The sequence below is a fragment of the Fundulus heteroclitus genome, chromosome 10 (genome assembly GCF_011125445.2).
Source record: "Fundulus heteroclitus isolate FHET01 chromosome 10, MU-UCD_Fhet_4.1, whole genome shotgun sequence".
Classification (NCBI taxonomy): Eukaryota; Metazoa; Chordata; class Actinopteri; order Cyprinodontiformes; family Fundulidae; genus Fundulus; species Fundulus heteroclitus.
Window position 1 is genome coordinate 9,323,319 of NC_046370.1, and position 21,576 is coordinate 9,344,894.

At 36.5% G+C, this 21,576-nt stretch overlaps 1 protein-coding gene across 1 annotated transcript; it reads right to left on the reverse strand.

The window, feature by feature from the left end:
• Positions 1-2,611: 2,611 nt before the first annotated feature.
• Positions 2,612-15,644, reverse strand: LOC105928193 (5-hydroxytryptamine receptor 3A). The gene is made up of 10 exons (XM_012865341.3): positions 15,516-15,644; positions 14,586-14,746; positions 11,075-11,119; positions 10,825-10,934; positions 7,370-7,539; positions 6,539-6,696; positions 5,901-6,111; positions 5,668-5,808; positions 4,486-4,568; positions 2,612-4,394 (listed from the first exon to the last, which is right to left on the reverse strand). The coding sequence occupies exons 1-10, from the start codon at positions 15,550-15,552 to the stop codon at positions 4,164-4,166; spliced, it is 1,347 nt and encodes a 448-aa protein (XP_012720795.2). The 5' UTR covers positions 15,553-15,644; the 3' UTR covers positions 2,612-4,163.
• Positions 15,645-21,576: the final 5,932 nt, after the last annotated feature.

Consider the following 21,576-nt stretch of genomic DNA (forward strand, 5'->3'; position numbering starts at 1 on the left):
GTTTAATTTAATTTGTTTCGACTGCTGGGGTATGTCAGGCTAAAACTCTTTTAGACTGTTGTTAATATCATATAGTTTATAAAATGTGGTCATGTTTAAAAGTTCTAGTTGTTAGAAATAGAATGTAAAACTGTTATAAAATGTAAAAATTGTTCTGTGTAATCTTCAGAGCGACGGTTTCAATGCATTAAGAAAACAATAAAAGTTATGCTTCTGACCCATTTTGTTGGGCTGGGGGCCTAACATTTTTTCTATCTTCAAAAGGAGGTGCAACAGAAAATATTTAAGACCCACTGGCTTAATTAGTAGCAGCAGGTGAAACTAATTAGGGTGAACTGAGCGATGGCTGAGGAGAGTGGAGCATAGAAGGGGGAAGAGTAAGACAGTCAGCCCCAAAAATACAAACAAAAAGCCCAAAACAGTTTAAAATACTTTACCATCGATACACTTTAAATATGAAATAAATAAGTACTGAAATAAAAATATAGATTTTAACTCAAATGCACTGTAAAGAAGGTTATTATTTAATTACTTATTTTCACATTTGCACATAATGGCAGATTTAATTGTAGATTTTCCTATATAACGTATTTGCTACAATCTATTTTTGTTAATTAATTTTCTATTGTTACATAAAATTCTTATCTCCCTCAGTTTCAAATGAATAACAGAAATCCTAAATTATTTCTGCGTGCTGTCGCACAGACAGACTGGTGCTGCATGTATGGTCATAATATTAAATAGATGCTCCCCATGTTTTAAATGCTTAAGATAAATATATCCACCTTTCTGTCTGGCTATATAATTTAAATATTAATGACAAAGAGCATCATTTTCACTGAAGTGCCAAATATAAATATGAAACCACCAATGAGCTCATTAGCTTGGCCAAAACCAGGATGTGGGAAAACAGGGCTTTTAGGTAGGGTGTTAGATGTCAGAAACAGTGCAATGTATTGAAAGTAAATGGGACAAAATTATCATTAGAACCACCCGTGCAGATCAGTACAGTACAGTACAGTATTTATTTTGATAATGATGGAAAATCTGCATGTCTTTTATGCACTGTTAGATTGATTTCTCGTTGAGCATGTACATCTACTTTAGAAAAATCCCACAAAGGGGAGATTTTTATTTAATCCTGACTGCCAATCAACCAGTGTTTCTTAATGGTGTCAGTGTTTCCACTTTGAAATTAGCCTTTTGGATGCAATTAGATGAAAAGACACCAATAATTATATGCAAAAGGTTACCCAAGGCAATCTGCATGCAATTGCCAAACACCATGCAGCTAATTGTTTATGTAATTTAAAAATGAATTGTCAAAACAGTGTGGAATGTCCTGTTGTTGGTATTTTTTGTTTGAAATATTTAGACTGCAAACCTCTTTTTAACCACAGAGATCTAGAAAAATAGATGGATCTGTTCACATGTCATAAAATGGCTGAGAAGCAATGAGGAGATCTGCCCAAGCTGACTGTTGCAACTCTGTAGCACTGGTGAAGTGTGAATATGCATCACATTGACCAAGAATTTATATTTGTTCCAGACCTTCAGAGGTTTACTGGAAAGGTAAATATTTAATATTTAAGCACATCAGATTGCGTCTAAATATACATTCAAATGAAAATGTCAACATCCTTAGCTGTTTGAGGGATTTGGATTTATGTTTTTCCTGCTCATGTTTCTTCTAGTTGCTGCCATTTTAGTTCATACTTGTGTGGATCATGTTATTACTTCTAATTAGTTTTTCTGATTGCCTGTCATTTCTCCACTCTCCCTCTCAATATATTATCCCTGATTCTCTTTGCTCCCTGCTGGGTTCTTCCATGGACTTATGCCTCCTGCCACTCCATTTGGTTTGCTTCTCCTGTGTGTCTCCGTTCCTCACGGCTGTTATTTATCACATTTTTCGGACTCTAAGGCACAATTAAAATCCTTAATTTATTCTTAAAAATTGATGGTGCGCTTTATATGTGACTACTGACCGATTTTACATGGTACAATGCGCTCAAAAATCAGTTAAAATGTGTAATCCGGTGTGCCTTGTGGTCCGAAAAACACAGTAGTTCCTGTGTTTCATGCCTGATCTCCTGTGTAATGATTATATGTTTTATATATTTTCATCATTAAACTTACCTTTTGTCCTTACTATGCTCTGCACTTGGGTCCCCTCTAAATCACATAATGATAGAAAAACAATGTGAGGAAAGTCTAAGGTTTGGAATGGCCGAGCTCAAAAAACTTTATCAAGAAAAAACGTTGTGAGGTCATTTGAGAAATGCTATGGACAAGGGAGGTCCTTGCAATCTAATAAATTTGGAGAATTTTTGCAAAGGAATATGGGCAAACATTGCTTGTTCACGATCATAAAAAAGGAAAGAAGTATTATAGATCTTTTGCAGAAAATAAAATATCACGGTTTCAGTTTTTTCAGAGCACAAAACCTGGTATTTTGGCCAGGGTGAGAACACTTATCAGAGCCTCCCATTCTTGACCCTGGCTTTTTTTTTTCTCATTTGGGATGAGTTTCTTTAATGTTTACTGGCAAATATTCAGCAGAGGTCCAAACAGGCTTTATTGTGATTTTTTTCATAACATTGTACCCATCTGCTTCATCCATCTTAGTTCAAAACCTATACTTGACAAGGTGTGTAGCATCTAAATTTAGTGTAACAATACTAGCTACAGAACTCTCTTTCAGTATTTACGAAACCCATGAACATCTTAGATTTGGAGTTTATTAACTTCAGATCTACAAACAGTCTGAGAGTGTTCCCAAGTCGTCAAGTAATTATCAGCTAAATGACTCAGAAGATAGAGAGAAATACAGCATTGCAAACAATAACATTTCTAAATTGCTATGAATGATTTATTGAACATTAGTGTCAGCCTGTTGTGGCTAGATATAACTACTGATGTTAGAGTATTAGCTATGTCAGATATGTAACGAGGCAATGCTACAACATTGTTTTTTTCAAACACCAAACAATCACATGTTTAATACACTATAGTTTGAAAATGTATTGGAGCCAACAGATTTCAGCATCCATCACAATTGCATGAAAATTCATTTTCCTGTTTTTGGTCAAAAGCAAAAAAATTATTTCTACAAGAGAAATGCCAGAATAATGAAAGAGTTATTTTAGAGAACGTATATAATTCATATTATATTAATCTACTTAAAGGAACGTAACGTAAAATCCCCTCGTGCGTCAAATTGTAATGACACAAGCGCTGCCGCTGCAACTGCGCAGGTAGGTTTTTAGAGGCATAATGTCTTCTGAGGTAAGAAGGTAAATATTAAAGCTAGCCCATGTTCTCTCACTAATGCATTGATTATGCCGGCAACTCAGCAAAGTATCCAGGTGAATGAGAGCGTGCAGCGCGTCATACCCACATGCACACCCAGAGAATTCAGCCCAAATCACCCTCTCATGAACTGAATAATGCAGCCTACAGAGGCAACTGTGTTAAATAGAAGATAACTAACTATACACGTCAGTCAATTGTAAGGGTATATATGGGAAAGAAAATGAACACTTAACTTCAAAACTTGCACTATGCACCTTCAAGAAGCTTACATACGCTAAAAGTACTATACCTTTAAGCAATTCTGGAAAGCCCAGGTGATGATGTGGGCGTCCGATTGGTTAATCCACAACATTTAAGTAAATTGAGGCACTCTGCTGCCTTGTGTGACATCATGAAACAAAAAATCTAAAGAAATCAGGCAAGATATCAGGAAGAGAACCGTGGACCTCTGCTATTCTATTTCATCTTTGCGTAGAATTTCCAGATTCTTGAAAGTGTCGTGTTTATGTGTTAAAAATTTAAAAGTTGTTTGAAATTATTAAAATGAACCATCCAAAGTACTTACTAAATTTTTATCATTTTACATTTAATTGATCTACCTGGGTTATTGAGATGCATCAGGGCAATTAGCAAAATTGTTTTCTACCTCTTATTGATGGCACCACTAAATCAAAGTAAATAGGTTGGTTTATATAGCTAACCAACTTCTGAATAAGGGGTATTGCATATCAGTACACTTTGGTATAGAACAAATATATAAGGCTATGATAAATTCAACTGAATTGGGATGCGTTTTTTTCACTTTTTCTCCCTTGCGGTTCAGATAAATGCTGAGGTTGATATGAGCTCTAATCATTTTGCCACTCTATGAAAATTAAAATCAGGAACACAAAGACCACTATGAGATAGAACAAAAAGAAAACTTTGTCGACTCTCAGAGCCACTCTGTTCCAATAGCCAGATGTCTCTTCTTCTTTCTTGGACTTGAAAAGCAGAGTTAATGTCTTCTCCATCGCTTTTAGCTCATCTGAAAGCCTCTCCAGGGTGTAACAGTCCCCTAGCACTTTGCTGCTTCTGTCCTGAAAGAGTGGTTAAATAGATCATTTAACATAAGCAAGGGCGGCTTTTTGCATTTCAGTTTGTGTACATCAATGATAACTAAATGCTAACCTCTTTGGCACTAGGCAGGCTCTCACCAGTTTCACTTGAAGACATATTGTAGATAAAACCGCCTTGAGTCCAATCATGTGTGTCTGAAAAATAATTAGTTAAATTAATTCTAATAATTAATTACTGACCAAAATATTTAATGCCAACATATGTTCTTGCATGAGGCTGACTGTTTATTGGACAAACTGTTTACAGACTGGAAGTATATCATTGATTTTTTTCTTGCTTATAATTATGAGGAAATTTGACTATTTGTTACTAGATTGTATTGGACAAAATGGAACTGATTTAAGTGGAATTTCAAAAATACTTGGGGTCTGGGAAACTGCATAAAAATAAGAGCTGTTTATAAAGTGCCTTCAGGCAATGTTTGGTGTAATTTGGCACTATCCAAATAGACTGAATTGAATTGTACTCAAATAGTTATATTGCTGTTGATTTATATTTGAGCATGCTGAATGCTGTTACAGTAGTTCTCCCAAGGAGGGCAGCAGATTTACAATTTTTCTAATTAAATTATCTCAAAGCAGAAAAGATCTTCAAAATTCTTTTTTAGGAGGTATTGTTACAATGTTTTTGACAATATTGGTTATAAGTAAGGTATTCTTTGTAGTTTTATAAACAATGATAATTAATTATATAAACTTTTTTTGAATTTTTCCATGGAATATGGGGAAATTTCTATCTGTGTAGTTTTGTTTGTATGTTTGTTCTGTTATGAAGATATTTATTTTGTAAAATAATTTAGGGCATTTATTAGACATCGGTGAGAGTTAATAACTTGTTAGTCACGATATAAAGTACATTACATTTTGACCAATGAGGCCCAGTGTCAGTACTCATGGGTTGGTGTCTTGCAAATCTTAGTCATCTTCCTATTTCAACATAACTAAATCAAATAAATATTTCATTTGTAGGACTCTGCAGAACCTAATGTAATGCTGAGGAGGTATTTCAGCCGTTTGAATCAGCTATATTGGAAATGGGACACTTTTAAAACATCTGGGATTGTGGCCCTTGAGAAATAGCATTGAACACCACTGCTTTTGGTTTTCAATAAAGAACTTGGAAATGTTGATAAGATGCAGACAGTACATTGTTGCAAAACAACAAGTAACTACTAAAGAGCCCAGTTTCCCCGTAGCTTTGATCTCCTATCTGTGTAGCAGCCGTGGAAGTTGCCTTTGTTGGACTTGACAGATTCCTGCATCATGCATCCATCTCTGATTGTCTCTTGGGAGTCTTTCTCTCTCAGATACATCACAACAATCGTCTCCAGAAGGCTGAGCATCATCAGAGCAAACACCCCAATGCAGTAGGCGGCTAAAAAGGATCAGATAGCACAAGATGTATTAAGTCAGGTTATGTCTATTATACACAAAGAATGCTCCAGCAACAGCAAGGATTTGTCCTACCAATGAGTGGAACCCTGTTAGAGGAGGAAGGCAGAATATCATTGAGAATGAGCTGTAACACCGTAACAGCAAGCAGCACAGTGACTTTGAAGCTGAGTTTCTCTCCGCCATAGTCTGAGATAATGAAGGAGGCCAAGTCCAGGCACAAGAAGAAGAGAACTGGGAGCAGGAAGTTGACAATGTACAGCAGAGACCTCCTCTTCATTGTGATCTGGGAAACAAGATTTAACATTCAGGTAGTTAATTCTCAGGAAACATAGTAAACAGATCTTTGTGACAAGGTTTACCAAGATTGGATTTCTTTTGGAATACAAGAAAAATCTTTACTTTAAATGTTTAAAACTTATCTCTAAATATTTTTCGTTGCTCTATTTTTTTTGAGCAATTTCAACTGACTATCACTGGGAGATGTGACACCTTAAATCACTGCTAAAGAGGCTTAATAATTAGAAATGTGCAAAATGTTAAAATATTAGACTTCAGTGAAAATGTAACATTCTGTATACTTTAAATTCATAAAAAGTCAAAATGACAATAATACAGAACATATTAAAGGTCACTAAATACTAAAACAGAAATAAAACTATACTTGTCTGGAAATAAATCACTGGTGTACATATGAAAGTAGTGAAACCTACAGTATAAATGACAATGTCTTGATCAGTTAAAACACTGGCGTTGTTAGCAGTGACTGTCATGTTGATGAACAGCCACTCATACTGGGTTCGCATCAGCTCCCGAGACCACTCTGTGGCCTCTGAAGAGTTGTCACTCGGTTGCAGACGGATTTCCTTGGCTGAAACACAGGTGAAACAGGGCAAAAGCTGTTTTAGATACCAGGGGAGAAAAGAAATCTGTCATATAACACAAAAATTATCTTCTCTGCTCAGTCGTAAACACAGATACCACAACTGAAATATCTTTACTCAGTTGTAAATGGCAAAGGTTGTGAATCTTATGTTTGTTTTGTTTGTTATAAGGTACCTTTCATAATTATTGACACCCCTGGTAAATATGAGGGAAAGCTTTGAAATAAGCTCATCTTCTATCATATAAACATCATTTAATAAGGTTCCCAGGGTTTTATTTAATGCATTTATTTAATAATAAGTTTTTTGTGCATGTTAAAGCCCTACCATCTCAAGTAAAATTTAACTGTAGACCATCTTTAGCCACCTGACAACCCAACTGAACGCTACTAATCAGAATTTCCAGTTAAATTTCCTTGGCTATTTGCCTGTTCTCCACATCGTCTTACCAGATAATTTTATTTATCTTCCTCATAACTAATTTAACAAGAAGAAATCTGATGGGAGTGAACGCAAACATACAAAGAAGCAGTCGAGCAGTCCTTTGGGTAATGTTGATGACAGTCAACAATTGTTTTCTGTCCTGGCTGTCTTGAACTTCCCACTGCTGCTTAAACCAGATACAAAATATTCATAGATATGTTAGAAACATGCTCTCACCTGTGTGTATAATGGATTTGAAGGTGAGGTTACATCTCTGAATGTCAAAAGGAAATTTGTATATATGCATCCTGCAGGTGCTCACTAACACCTGGTCATTTTGGACTTCAACATATCCTTCGTTGTTGATGGTGAGGTATGGACTTGGGGGGGCTTTATCTTTCTCTGTCCTGTATAAATGAGACACATGGGGAAAAAAGTAATTATGCACCTTGAGGTTCACATATGACAAAGAGCCAATGTGTTTTTGTTTTTTGGGTTTTTTTTAGGGAGCTGTTTGAAAGCAACAGTTATCTGTTGGATGGACAATTGTGTGTTGGACAATTATTCAATAACAATATGTATTGATCGATAGGCGTCCGGTGCAATAGAAAAAAGGGGTCAATAAAATGTTCAATAGCAGAACAGTTTTACTTCCTTTTGCATTCTAGCCTTACCTGACTCCGCCAGATAGATTTGCTCCGCATATCCATCTGGAAACCTTCCGTTGAAGTAACTTTGGGAAGGGGCGAAAATACTAGTTAGCTGATTGGCCTATGAAGGTGATAGACGGGCCAAATGAACCAATCAGATTCCTCGTCGCTCTGTTAGGAGCGACGACGAAAACACAACCACAAGCCAAGCTACTCTTACTGCTGCAGGTAAAGGCTCGTTAGCTCAGCAGAGAAATACTCTGTAATTCCGATAAAACTTCCTCGATAGCCACGCTAACGCTAGTTTCATCGGCTGAAGCCGCCATGTTCTTTAGACTGAACTGTCGCGCTTCCCGTTGCGTCACACCTCAACCCGCCTCAAAGCCAACGCTGATTGTACGTTCGTTTGGTGAACGGCTCCAAATTTTCTTTAACGGAGAGTAGCCAGACTGATCTGCGAGTAAAACCTTGAAAGCTCACGAGATCAGGATGGTCTCACGAGGCTAATTCTAGCCTATCATGTAGGTTAATACTACGGCCGTTATACACTCTCAACCAATTATTAATGCAAACCTAGGAAAGTTCCTTCACCAAGCTTCAAAGAGCTCAGAGCCCAAAACTTTAAGTCTTTTTTTAAAAGACTTAAAGTTTGGTAGAAAGTTGGTTGAATAAAAGGTTGTGTTTGAATTCAGTGTTCTTTATTTAAGATTAGGTAATTGAGCAACAGCATAAAATTGCCAGGGCTGCACTTACAATACATGTTTTGAGTTTTTTTGATGATTATCAATGTCGATCAATATTTCTATTTTATTGATATGCTTTTGTTCTCTATCGTCCTGCCCTATCTGTTAGACTATCAATGAAAAGCCCTGCCATCATATTTACAGATCAGGTGCATGAAGAGGACAATAGCACAAAGCATAATCCATAGCCCATATATAACATTATTTAACCAAGTTGCACGGTGCTCCGTAAAATCTCCTTTTTGTGATTAATTATAGGACCAAGAATTGTTAGGGTTAGTTCAGATTTTACATTTCTGGATGTGTAACCAGATAGACCTTTTGGTAAAAAAAATCAATAAATAATAAAAAATGCCTAAATGGTTTATAGATTTACTAGTTTAAAACTGGTTTTAACTGTTTAGCCTGGGAAGGTTATCCTGTGTTTACCCTGGCTCTCATCCTATGACTGCTAGAGATAGGGACCAGTTTCTTTATCCACCAAACCCAATCTGTCCTAATAAACACTCCTTTTTAATAATGACTCCTTCTCAGAATTAATTTTTCATGGTTCTTTTTAAGTCATTTGTCTTATTATCCAGGTGTTTTTTACCCTGTTTTCCACAAAGTGCAGCATTTTATTTGTATTTATTTATTTTTTCCAATCACAATCAAGGTTAGGACTCTCAACCTGAAGTCCTTCACAGTGTCTGCCAACATTTAAATGTGACTCTGGTCCAACACTCCTGACTCAAATTGGAGACTTATCTCACTGACATGTAATCAGCTTTCCAGAGCTTGTTAATAACTTAATTAATTAATTTAATTGGGTTGAACCAGAGACCCATTTAAAAGTTGCTGGAACCCAGATATTAAGAGCACAAGTTTGAGACCCCAGATCAAGATGATCCTGCCTGAATTTGGGTTCATTTAGCACATGAAAGGGTGTTTTCAATTGCCAGAGAAGTAGTGTCAAAAAGAAATAAATGATTACAATTCAAAACTGTTTAAAAACTCTTATTTCTGAATAAAATCTCCTGCTTTGCACATCACTGTCCAAGTTCCACAAGTACTTTCACTCTGTCTGCTTAAGCCCATGCATTCACTAAAGTGACAGAAAAACATACAGAGCCTGCCAAATAAGATTGTGCTTTTCATAGAATAATTACACACAGAACATATTGAAAAAAGATTTTATTTTACATATGAGATAATCATAAGAGAAACTAATGGTTATTACTTTTTTTAATATTAATTTAATATTAATTTCCAAGGGCCCTAAAGCATAAAAATACAGGCAAGCATGACATGACATATATATATATATATATATATATATATATATATATATATATATATATATATATATATATATATATATATATTGCTGGCTGTGATTATGCACGAGCGAGCTATTTTTAGAATGTGACGTCACGAGACGTCATATCACGTAGTACGCGGTACGGCAAGCTTGCTCTGTCCTCCGCTGTTTCGCTGTAAAAGAGACGTGCGTTACCCTTGGTTTTACTCGTAAAACGGCTGCTTTTTCCAAGTCTAAAACCATGGTTTTTAAACATTGTTGCTATGGAACGGGCAACAGCGACTCGAGGTACGCTGATCGGCCGCATATGAAGGATGTTTTCTTCAAGACTGCCAAGGAGAAATGTGTGCGCTGGATACACCGGTGCGGTTGGCCTACACAACAGTTCAACCCGGAAAAAGTTACCAAATTCACGTACATATGTGAATTTGTAACACCTGTTACTTTGCTTATTTATACCTGCCTCCAACAGTCACTCTTTGCCAGGTTGTCTCATTAGCGCTGTCTGTGTGCTGTTCCCATTGCTTGTGAGCTCAAGCCTGCCAGACCTACAGTTCCTCAGTGTGACCTTCCCTCACTGTTGGATATCGCAAGTGACTGTGTGCTCGTCCTTCAGTTCTGGAAGGTTCTGCTGCTTGCCTTGCTACTCTGGTCACAATCTAGACTGCCTCTGACTTCTGGATCCTGCCTACCCCTTGGTCTGTTTTCTCCTGCCTGCTCATTATCAGCACCTGGTCAATCAGTGTCAGTCATATTACCTGTCAGCTGGTCGGCCTGCCATTAATCATCACCAGCCTGCCCACCTGTCTCCTGTTTTTGCTTTCATCTCTTGCCTGCCACCAACTCCAACCTTTTACAATAAATCTTTTCAACGTACTCCATTTCTGGCTCAAATACTGGGTTCTATCTGTACAAATCATAAAATGTCAAGGTGTGGGGTGCTCTTAATGTTTGTACAACACATGCATGATGTCATAGTATTCACATATAAACACTCACATTTCTTCAATCGTAAGATCTGGTTTCCATAAAATGTCAGTAGGTAGAGAAACATTATCAATTCCACAAAACTGATTGGGATCCCAAGAAATGTATTCATTCTTCCACCTCTGTAGAGGAAACAAGGGGAAAAGTAACAGTAAAAAGCGAGACTAAACAATTGCAGCTTTGATAACACAAAAAGAGAATTTGTCCGTAAATATGATAGTTTTCATGCTAATGCAGGGTAAAAACATTGAGAATAACTCACTGTGACAGTCCACACATAAGGAATAAATTTCTGGTCTTTCTCAACCTGTGGAAAATAGAATATGATGTAAAAATCACAACATAAAGCAAAATCCTTCGATACATGTAAATGCTGTTACATTACAGGCCATTAACATGGTCACTAAGAGGGAGCGTTTCCGCTGAAGATCTTCTAATGAGCTTTAAATCATTTTCTTCTGCTACATTATCATAGCTGATAATAATATATGAGTAATGCACAAGATTTCCGATGAAAGCTGGTATGTACTTCTGAAGGAATGAAGGCTATTACAGTTTTCCAGGAAATGTCAAAGAAACCAATATCTGGTGACTATTTTCTGAATTCCCGCTAAAAATAAAGCGGGTACTTTAAATATAAATGCATAAATTAATTTTCAGTCTGTAACTAATTTTGAGTATTTGTGTCTGTATGTAATGAATCATTATCTAACGTTTGATCTAAATTCTGGCAAAGGTTTCAGTCTAGAACCAAATGCCTGGCAGCCATTTTGGGGTTTAAACCCGATGGTACAAAATACTTAAAGATTATGTATCATGTTTTAGAGCCATTAAAACAACAGTCTTGAAAATATGGGGCATTTATTTTAATTAGCATTTCTATAATGTTTTCAAAGCAGATACTGTAGGTAAATTCAAAACACTTTTCTGACACAAAAAGTCTTTCCCATTTACTTTCATATGTGGATGATGGCATAGCATCTGCATTTGCAGGCCTGTCAAGGTGAAAAAGAGGATTGCTTTCTTGAAAAAAATACAAAAAAATACACCTTTCACATGGGAATATCTCACCCTGATGGATGGACGTCTGATGGTGACAGAAGAAAGGACATGCTGAACACTTTAGCTATGATCATCTATGCAAGAGACGTGAATGAGCTCAGGGAAAATAAACAGGTAGAGAAGAAAGATTTCTTACCCAACAAAAACAGTCTAGGCATGGGAAACAATTTCTGCCTAAGGATTTTGAAACAGTCAGAAACTTTAAGCTGTGTATGAAGGAACAGCCAGTGCCCGTATTCACAAAGAATCCTAAGACTAAAAGTGACGTAATTTCAGAAAAATCGATTTTTCTTAGAATTTTACCTTGGTAAGATAAAAGTTATTCACAAAGCCTCATAGACTTTAAGAGAGCTCCTAATGTGAAAAAAATATTAGGAGTATTGAGGAGGACTTTAGACGAGCCTAAGAGTGTCGTAAGCAGGGAAGATGGTGGAAACAGAGGGAGCTGTTTGGCTGATCCACTACCTAAACAGTGGAGGAAATGAGAACATAAACTTCTTTAACCTTCATACAATTATTAATGTGTAGGTAAGATGAACATTATTATTCCCATAGGGGGAAATAAATGAGTTTCAGAGCTCAGCGTGTTAAACGTGCAGCTCTAGTAACATAATAAAATTGAAGATAAATAATAGGTAAAATATTGAATATTCATGGATAAAGATTGGAAAAATGTACAAAGAATACAGTACAGAGGAATCTTTATATTATTTACATTAATGCTCTCAATAGTGAACATTTTAGAAGAAATGGAAAAAGTTTCAGAAAAGCATCCATAAATACACACTCTAGACAATATAAAAATGGTGAGATAGGATTCTCTGTATCGTACATGATGATATCAGTAGACTAAATGGTCATGAAGTTTGCTTGTGTGATGCCAGCTACTCTCTGGCTTTCTGCTGCACGGAGTGCTTCTAACTTCAAAGGCTGGTACGTAAAAGCACCAAGACGCGCAGAGAAATATCTGTGCTTCAAATATTTGCACTATGATCCAGGGATCAATTTACCTTTCATCACTCCTCAATTCTCCTCCCAAAGCTGTGCAGACAGAGGTGCTGCTCCTCTCATTTTGTTCCACCTTTTGTTCTCCATTTTATGTTGGCTTTGCCTGATACAACCGCTTTATTCAAGCAGGCAATCACAATAAAATGCTGACAGGTGAATGCATAGAAATATCAAATAGATTAACAGGTAAAATAACCCGTATGGTGAGTGAACATAACAAGCAAATCAAAATCATGATGAGGAAGCACATGGGGTGGGTTCAAACATTTTAATGCTGTGCAATTATTGCAATTATATATGCAATTATTTAAGTTTGCTGACTTTCATCATCATGTCCCAGATCTGTTAACTTATCTCCTTTGATTACTAGGAGCATAATCAAAGGAGAGAAAGTAATGTTGGTCATTACTTTTATTCTAGGCTAGGATTTAGGTCTAGCGCTATGGCGTCACTTAGGTTTAGGTTAGCGTTAGGTATAAACCGACAAATGTTAGGGTTAGGGCTAGGGTCAGGGTTGGCCCATAGAAAGGCTTGAAGATGAATGGAACTCTATGGAAGACAAGGCATGATCCTCACCATGTACATTAAACAAGGATGTGTGTGTGTGTGTCTTTGGCTTTTTGTTTGTTTGTTTGTACTATCAACCACTTACAGTTCTTAAAAGGCAGCTTCACACCTAGGAACGGGGTCAACCACTTCTCCTCACTAAGATAAAAATGTCTGTCTCCTTTCTCAGAGTCGTTCTCAGCAGCACCTGAATCACTCTGAAGCCAAGACTCATAGATAGGAATATTTAGGCTAATATAAGAGCTCTCTGAGAGGACTCTGAGAAACTTTGTGAATGCGGGCACAAGTGTTGTTTGTGAGCATAAAGTGTCTCAGGTAATAAAGTGTTTTTATTTACTGTTTTATATTATGTGTATTTCTATGTAATCTATGTATCTTTTGTCATAAAACAAGATCAGAAAACAGAGATCATGTTATTCAAACAGAAAATACCCTCACAAAAACATTCCCACATTAACCTGCTGTACCTGTGATTCATTTCTGCTCTGTGTCTGAGCTAAATGAAAGAAAGGGCAGTTTTAGCTGCAGGTGCAACAATCATCATAAATCAACCATACACTGATTTTGTGGAGAAAAGTGAATAGTATAAAAAAATCTAAATGCTTTCAGAATTCCAGTTAGTTTTTTTGTTTTTTACTACTTTTAGTCACAAGCAGATTTTCATCTGACTATGTTACGATCTAGTGATTTTAAAACTATAGGGTTCTGGTCTGTTAGGTGTCCAAGTAATTGATCTCAGTAAACATTTGTAATGACTTCCTAACACTTATGGTACAACTCATCAGCTTATGAGTTTTTAGTTAATACACAGACTTTTGATAATACCACTTTTTTTAGAAGCATTCCAAATATAAAATCATAATTTGGTGGAAACCTTTGGCTGACTTCTCTGCTGCCTCGTGCTCGCCTTTGTTTATTTGTTGATTTGTTTTTTTCACAGTTCTTTTTTTGTTTTGTTTAGTTTTTGTTTTTTCACATTTCTCTTTCTTTTGGACATGCAAATGAATGCAAATATCAGAAGCTACAAGGCCAAAGACAGTTGAACCAAACTGGTTAAAATATATATATATATATATATATATATATATATATATAATTATATACATTCCCTTGGACAAAAAACATTGATTACTTACCACGTCTAGGATGGCATAGAGCAAAACTTCCAGTGATACTTGTGTGGGATTTTTATAGTTTCTAACTGGCCGGGTCATGGAGTACAGATCGTTGTTACTTGACAGGTTCAAATGGTTCAAAACATCTTGATAACTGCAGTTTTGCTCACACTGAAATTCATCTACAGAAAAAGACCACAAGAAAACATTTCTCAAACATGACGACTTTTAGAAACTATTCAGATTGGCTTTTAAATCTTTAGGGCTACCATCACATTTTGGTCAATCTTTAATGATATTAATTGCATTTCTTCTACAATAGCTCCATTACCTCCTGTGTGGTCTGTATTCATTGCTTCTGAATTTATGATGAGGACATCAAAAACAGTTTCACAGATATATGCAGTAATTAGAATTGATTGTGGCCATTAAGAGGCCATTATGAGATTTTCACAGAAAGCATCGCATGGGTTTTATATAATCAATTTACTCATTATTTAGTAATGTGAGCATCTTTTCTATGAATAGTTATCTCTTTTTCTCTCAGAGAATTGAGGATTTTTCTAATGTTTGTGAGTAAACGTATCCTTCTGAAGCATTGAGTAATTTTGAAGCTTAAAAATAAATAAATACATAGAGCCTTTCTTAGATTTTACTTCTCTATATCTAACAGAACATGTGTCTCTTTACTCCTAAAATTCACATTTGACACATTTTTTCTGTATGTTGCCTGTAAAACAAAGATCTCTGTCAGCTAAATAACTCATGGTAATTGTTACAGCAGCACCACCAGACAGACAAGTCCAAAATAGTCCATAATTCCTGAAAGGTTTTAAATTGCCTGTCTTCACTCTTTAACAGTAACATCTCACTAACCCAACGTTAACTGTTAATTGCTTTTGATTTCAATGACTGACTTCATGTATCCTGCTGAATATTGTTCAGACTTACCAGAGATGAGGAGCAGAAAAAGAAGGTAAACCAGCATCACGACTCCTTCTGTTGGGAAAATACATGCATACGTTTGTCCTTTCAGTGTGTCTCTTGAGTTGATGACTGCATGGTCTAATACTGGAAAGGGGCTGGGCAAACGACAACTATAGTTGCAAATGTTTTTTTTGTTTTGTTTTTTTTATTTAGCTTTTTTCTTATAATTCCCATTAGTCTGACAGTTATCCCCAGACAGAAGAAACGCCCCCGTGTCCTGCATGAACATACAAGATAATTTCCAGATCAGATTACAAAGGAAATGGAAACTTGTTCTGATAGCCTCCTAAATATTCAATCTGCATGTTTTAACAAGGTCAAAAAAACATTTCTGACCATGCAAGGTGAGTTCATAATTGAATCTCTTTTCCCAAGTTTTCATAAGCAGATAGTACATAAAGGGGGGATTTGTAAATGTGCTGGCATCATCAGTACAAATGTCTATTAATACATGTTGATTGATATGAAAAGGATTATTGCATGAACGGAAGCTTTCATTAATTTCCTTCAGGAGTGATATTCATATGATCATTTTGGAGATTTGAAAAATGTGAGACTTCATCAGAACTCTTGCAGGTATGAACCATGTAGACTATTCACTCAGTTCTTCCAGGACTAGAACTAAACAAGGGGAAGCAGCACTTAGTTCCTGTGGTCTTAAACTGTTTGCCCCTTTAAATCAGGACTGCATGCAGTTCTATTTATTCTGGCTCATTTAAAAGACCAAAGCAAGCCCTGTTCTTATCATGCTTTTGTCATGATCTTAATAGGTTTGGGGTTTTGTTTTTCTTTTGGGTCTGCTTCTGATCATTGGTCTTTAATATTTTCAGGTGGGGTGTTATTAGTTTATCCTTTTAGGTTTAGTTTCATATTTAGGCCCAAGCGGCTAAGCGTTGCAAAGGCTTATTGTAATTACATGTTTATTGTTCTTTTGCCTCTCAAAACGGCTTTTTGGGGGCACAATTATGCATGAAAACACACAAAACTACACCCAAAGTTGTCCCCTGTGTGAATTTGCAAAAATTTTAATGTGATTGAAAATGGGCGCGGCCATCAATGTTAACGCTTGCTTCCTCAATGCGAGCCGCCATTGTCTAAATCAAAACAGTCTCACGCTCGCTTCTCCACTACATCACATCTATGAAACTCCAGCCCTGCATCCTGATTGGCTGGACAATAAAATTGGTTGAAGAAATCACTCTCTATGGAAGAGGTCCCAGATAGATGTGAGTGAAGCTAGGCGGAGCTAAGCGGAACGAAATTCATCTGGCTCGTCAGGTTACATGACATTTACACCCGTGGAAATTTAACAAACTCCTACTAGGTATTATTAGCTATCGTCTTCAAATTTGCTCAGTATGCAGTTAAGGCATTGGGGATTAAAAGTTATGAAAAATGGTGCCGCTGATGACAATGTCTAAGGGGTGCAGCTGCGGCGCAAAATGTCCCTTATCAAAACATTTGAAACTCTCACATAGACCGGGTTGAATTAAACTAATCTTGGAATGATCAATCCCTCTCTGGTCCTCAACAGTCCTTTGTGATCCAATTCGCTGCAAGAAGTCCCTTTTTTTTTTGCTGGGAAAGGTGATTCTCTGTCCCCCTTGACCTAATCAACTTTAAACTGTTTCAGAAGACAGATAACATGTTGGCCTCAGATCCTTTGGAGTGCTTGCTAATGAATTAAAGAATGGAATAAAGAAGAAAAGTAAATTTGGCATTTAAAGCACAATGACCCAGAGAACACAATGACTCAGAAAAGAGAAGAGTTATTAACACTGTCATTGGACGTGGATCTAGTGGACCATATCACCCGGAATATATTGTGGAGAACAATACAGTTATAACAAACAAAGAAGAAATTGCAAATGGGTTTAATGATTTTTTTGTTAATGTAGGACCAGAACTTGCTAGGAAAATTCCAATTGAAGACGATTGGTGCAGTGAATTAATAAATAACAATTTCAATTCAATGTTTTTGGCACCTACAAATGAACAAGAGGTTTTGAGTGTATTTAAAAAATGTAAAAACAAAAAGTCACGTGACATAGATGACTTAGACATGAGATTGGTTCGAGGGGTGGCAGAAGAAATCATCAAACCATTTACACACATTTGCAATCTATCCTTCCAAAATGGACTCTTTCCCAATAGAATGAAAACTGCTAAAGTAATCCCACTCTTCAAATCTGGAAATAAGAATACTTTCACCAACTTTCGTCCGGTTTCACTCTTGCCACAGTTTTCTAAAATCTTAGAAAAATTATTTGATTGTCGGCTTCGCAGTTTCATAGAACAAAATAAATTGTTAACCGAAAGCCAGTATGGGTTCAGACAAAATAGGTCCACATCACTTGCATTAATTGATTTAATTGAAAGCATTACAGATGGCATTGATAAACGTAAATTTGTTTTGGGAATTTTTATTGATTTACAGAAGGCATTTGACACTATTGATCACAGTTTACTATTAAAAAAGCTGGAAAGGTATGGCATCAGAGGGTTACCTAACAAGTGGTTGCAGAGCTATTTGGAGGATAGAAAGCAAATTTTACAGTTTGGAAAACATAAATCTGGGCTCAGGGGCATAACATGTGGAGTACCGCAGGGCTCCATTTTGGGTCCAACTTTATTTATTATGTATATAAACAATATTTGCAATGTGTCTTCCGATATGAAGTTTGTACTTTTTGCGGATGATACTAGTATTGTATGCACTGGAGACAACTTGGAGCAACTTTTGGCGCAAGCAACAATCGAAATGAACAAGTTAAAGAAATGGTTCAACAACAATAAATTATCACTAAATTTGAAAAAGACTAAACTAATGTTATTTGGCAAACGGAAAACTAATGTACCAATTGAAATTATTATTGATAATGTAAGCATAGAGAGGGTTAAAAAAATACTTTTTGTGTGATTATAGATGAGACATTGTCCTGGAAAGATCACATTAATTATTTGCGCACAAAAGTTGCAAAATGTGTGGGAATGATGAACAGAGTACGTCACTTCCTCAGTCAAAATGCATTGTTCCTCGTGTATCATTCACTTGTTATGTCATATCTGAATTATTGTATTGAAGTTTGGGGAAACAACTTTAAGACCAATCTTCAGCCCCTGGTTACACTACAAAAAAGAGCTATTCGAATTGCTCATAAAGTAAATTATTTACATCCCACTAATTTATTGTTTCTAAAATCTTCCAATTTAAAATTGTTTGATCTTGTAAATTTAAGGACTGCGCAAATAATGTTTAGAGCGTCAACTGGCTCTCTTTCAGATAATGTCTTAAAACTCTTTCAGGAGCGGGAGGCACTTCGCACTTATAATCTTAGAGGCGAAAATCAATTATACCAACCAAAAGTAAGAACTACATTGAAATCAATGTGCATCTCAAGTCGTGGTGTCACCCTCTGGAATAGTTTATCGGAGGAACAAAAGTGTTGTGAAAACATAAATCTTTTTAAAAAAATATTTAAGCGGGATGTCCTGAGAAAATACCTGGAAGAGAGTGAGTGATGTTCTATGAGGGTGGTGTGGTGTAGGGAAGGAGATAGTTGGGCCAGTGTGTTGTCTTGTATGCATGAGTGTGGATGTGTCGTTTGTCTTGTCTTTGTCTTGTCGTTTGCAGGTCTTGGGAGTGTCCCTGGGATGAGCGGGAGGGGATTGGACATGTATAAGCTTTTGCTTCTTCCATTCCCCTTTCAAGCCATGCATCTGTATTGTTTATCAGTATATGTATTGTAAAATGTGTGCAGGTTTGAAATAAACTTTTGAATTGAATTGAATTGAACACTGTAGGGCTATTGGAAACACTCTAAGCTCATGAATGGATAAAGCAGGTATACTGCATAAATAGACCTGTAAAAGCCAAAACAATGAGCATATGTGTCCTCTAGTAAATGTGCACAGCAGTAACACCGGATCTTCACTGTTATGAACAAAATGAGGGGTAATCATCCTGCAAACGACTATAGTCGACTATCGACTCTACGATTATAGTGTACAAAACAGCAGGCTGCTGGTGAATAATATGATTTTCAGTTCAAAATGATCTGCAAGGTGAAAGAAGACTAAAGCGAGGCAAGAAGGTCAGACTGAGACATAAAATATTGTTTTATTACTGTAGATTTTTCCTTTTTTCAGACACAGAATATATTATTTTAATTATTCTTCCAGTCATCCATGGTACAATCTTCTGATGGTGCTGTTCTTTAGGAAACATCTCTCCTTGCATGTAAATTTGTGCTGACATCATATACATGTGTACATGTCACACTGCTTATTGGTCAGTTACTGTGGCTAAAACAGAGATTATACCGTTTTATGATTTCTATTTAAATTTAGACTGGTTTTTGGTAAGATTAACAAAAAGTACAAACAATTGAATGGCAAGTAAGGATGTCTCAATCAGAAATCGTACTACCCCACACCAATCTTGGGCATTTGTACTGGGGTGTGACAATATATCAATCCACACTGATACATCAATTAAAGGTATACTATGCAACCGGGGTTGATTTTCCAGCGAGGCTCCCCCAGAGGGCGAAAGTAAAAGTGCACTGTCATAAAGATGCTCAGCTGTTCTGGTTTCTCCGTCAAGCCAGGCGCGGTTGTTTTGAGCTTAGCAGACAGGCGAACACAACGAAAAGTGGAAAAAACGGCAGTACAAACAATGACTAACACAGTGAAGGTATGAACATCAGGGTTTTCCGCAGCGCTATCTTGGCGAGGCAGCCGCCTCGCCAAACTCACGCTACAGCCTCGCCAACATTCAAGAAAAAATAAATAAATAAAATAATAATAATAAAAAACTCGATATACTTGCATGTTTATTTGACGTTAACACGCGGTTCTTTGTTGTTGCTTTCGCACGTGCATATAGTGAATGGCAGGGCAAAAACACATGGAGTTCTCCCCGTAAAGCAAGACCGACTCTCGCGGTCTTGCACGAGACTTCTGAGCCTGTGGGTGCGGGCCAAGGGCTCCTGCAATTGCAAGTGCGTTATTTCCCCCACAGACCACCAAGGCGGCCGAGAAAACCTTTGTTTGAACTGAAATGACTCATTTAATCATCCAAAACGGTATGGAACACATTAATTAACTGAAAAATGTTGCATAGTATGACTTTAAATGATCTGAGGTCCAATTACATCGATGCAAAAGGAAAATATCGATCCACCTCATCATCATTTAGACACGCCTCTATTTTGAAACTCACAAAGACGAATGTTGTATGATTTAAATGCCTGAGCTTACAAGTATATCACATTTGGGGTTCTATAGCAAGTTGATATAATGTAAATGGTTTTGTTAGATGGGCAGATGATTTTGTTAGGGTGACCAAACGTCCGTATTTCCCGGGACATGTCCGTATTTCACGTCCTGTCCCGGGCGTCCCGGGTTTTTTGTAGAAAGTGAGGAAATGTCCTGTTTTTTAAATTACCTTCATTGGACCATTAAATTGACAGGCACTAGGGCACTGCGCACGGCGCTGCGTGTGACGTAATCCCTGAGCCGCGTCAGTGCGGGCAGCCCTGTTCTTAATCAGAAGATAGATAGCGTGGCTGTCAGTACGCCAACAATCACTGAGCTATATAATACACTGGAGTGCTGATTTTGCCGAAAAACTGAAGTCACTGGCCGCCATCTTGCAACAACAAGCAGTTTTCTGGCTATGTGAAAACGTATCACAGGTAATTCTACAGTCAGTGGATGTACTAACACTATCAACTACTAGGAAATTAGGTGCTGAAATATTTTTCATGTTATTCATATTAAATATATATATGTATATATAAGTATGTGTATATGTATTTATGTATATATATATATGTATACATATATGTAAATATATGTTTTTGTATATTGTTATTTATATATATATATATATATATATATATATATATATATATATATATATATATATATATATATATATTTAAATAAATAAAATGCTAAATATTTCAGCACATTACTTTCTCAGTACTTGACAGTTTTAGAACATAACATAAAAGTATAT

What these genes read in the sequence shown, in the direction of transcription:
- LOC105928193 (XM_012865341.3), bottom strand. Translation starts at nt 15,552, where the DNA reads ATGCTGGTTTACCTTCTTTTTCTGCTCCTCATCTCTG. An exon ending in TTTTCTGCTCCTCATCTCTG is followed by an intron (nt 14,747 to 15,515) that starts GTAAGTCTGAAC and finishes CTTTTTCTGTAG; the next exon opens with ATGAATTTCAGTGTGAGCAA. An exon ending in GCCTGCCTAGTGCCAAAGAG is followed by an intron (nt 4,395 to 4,485) that starts GTTAGCATTTAG and finishes CCACTCTTTCAG; the next exon opens with GACAGAAGCAGCAAAGTGCT.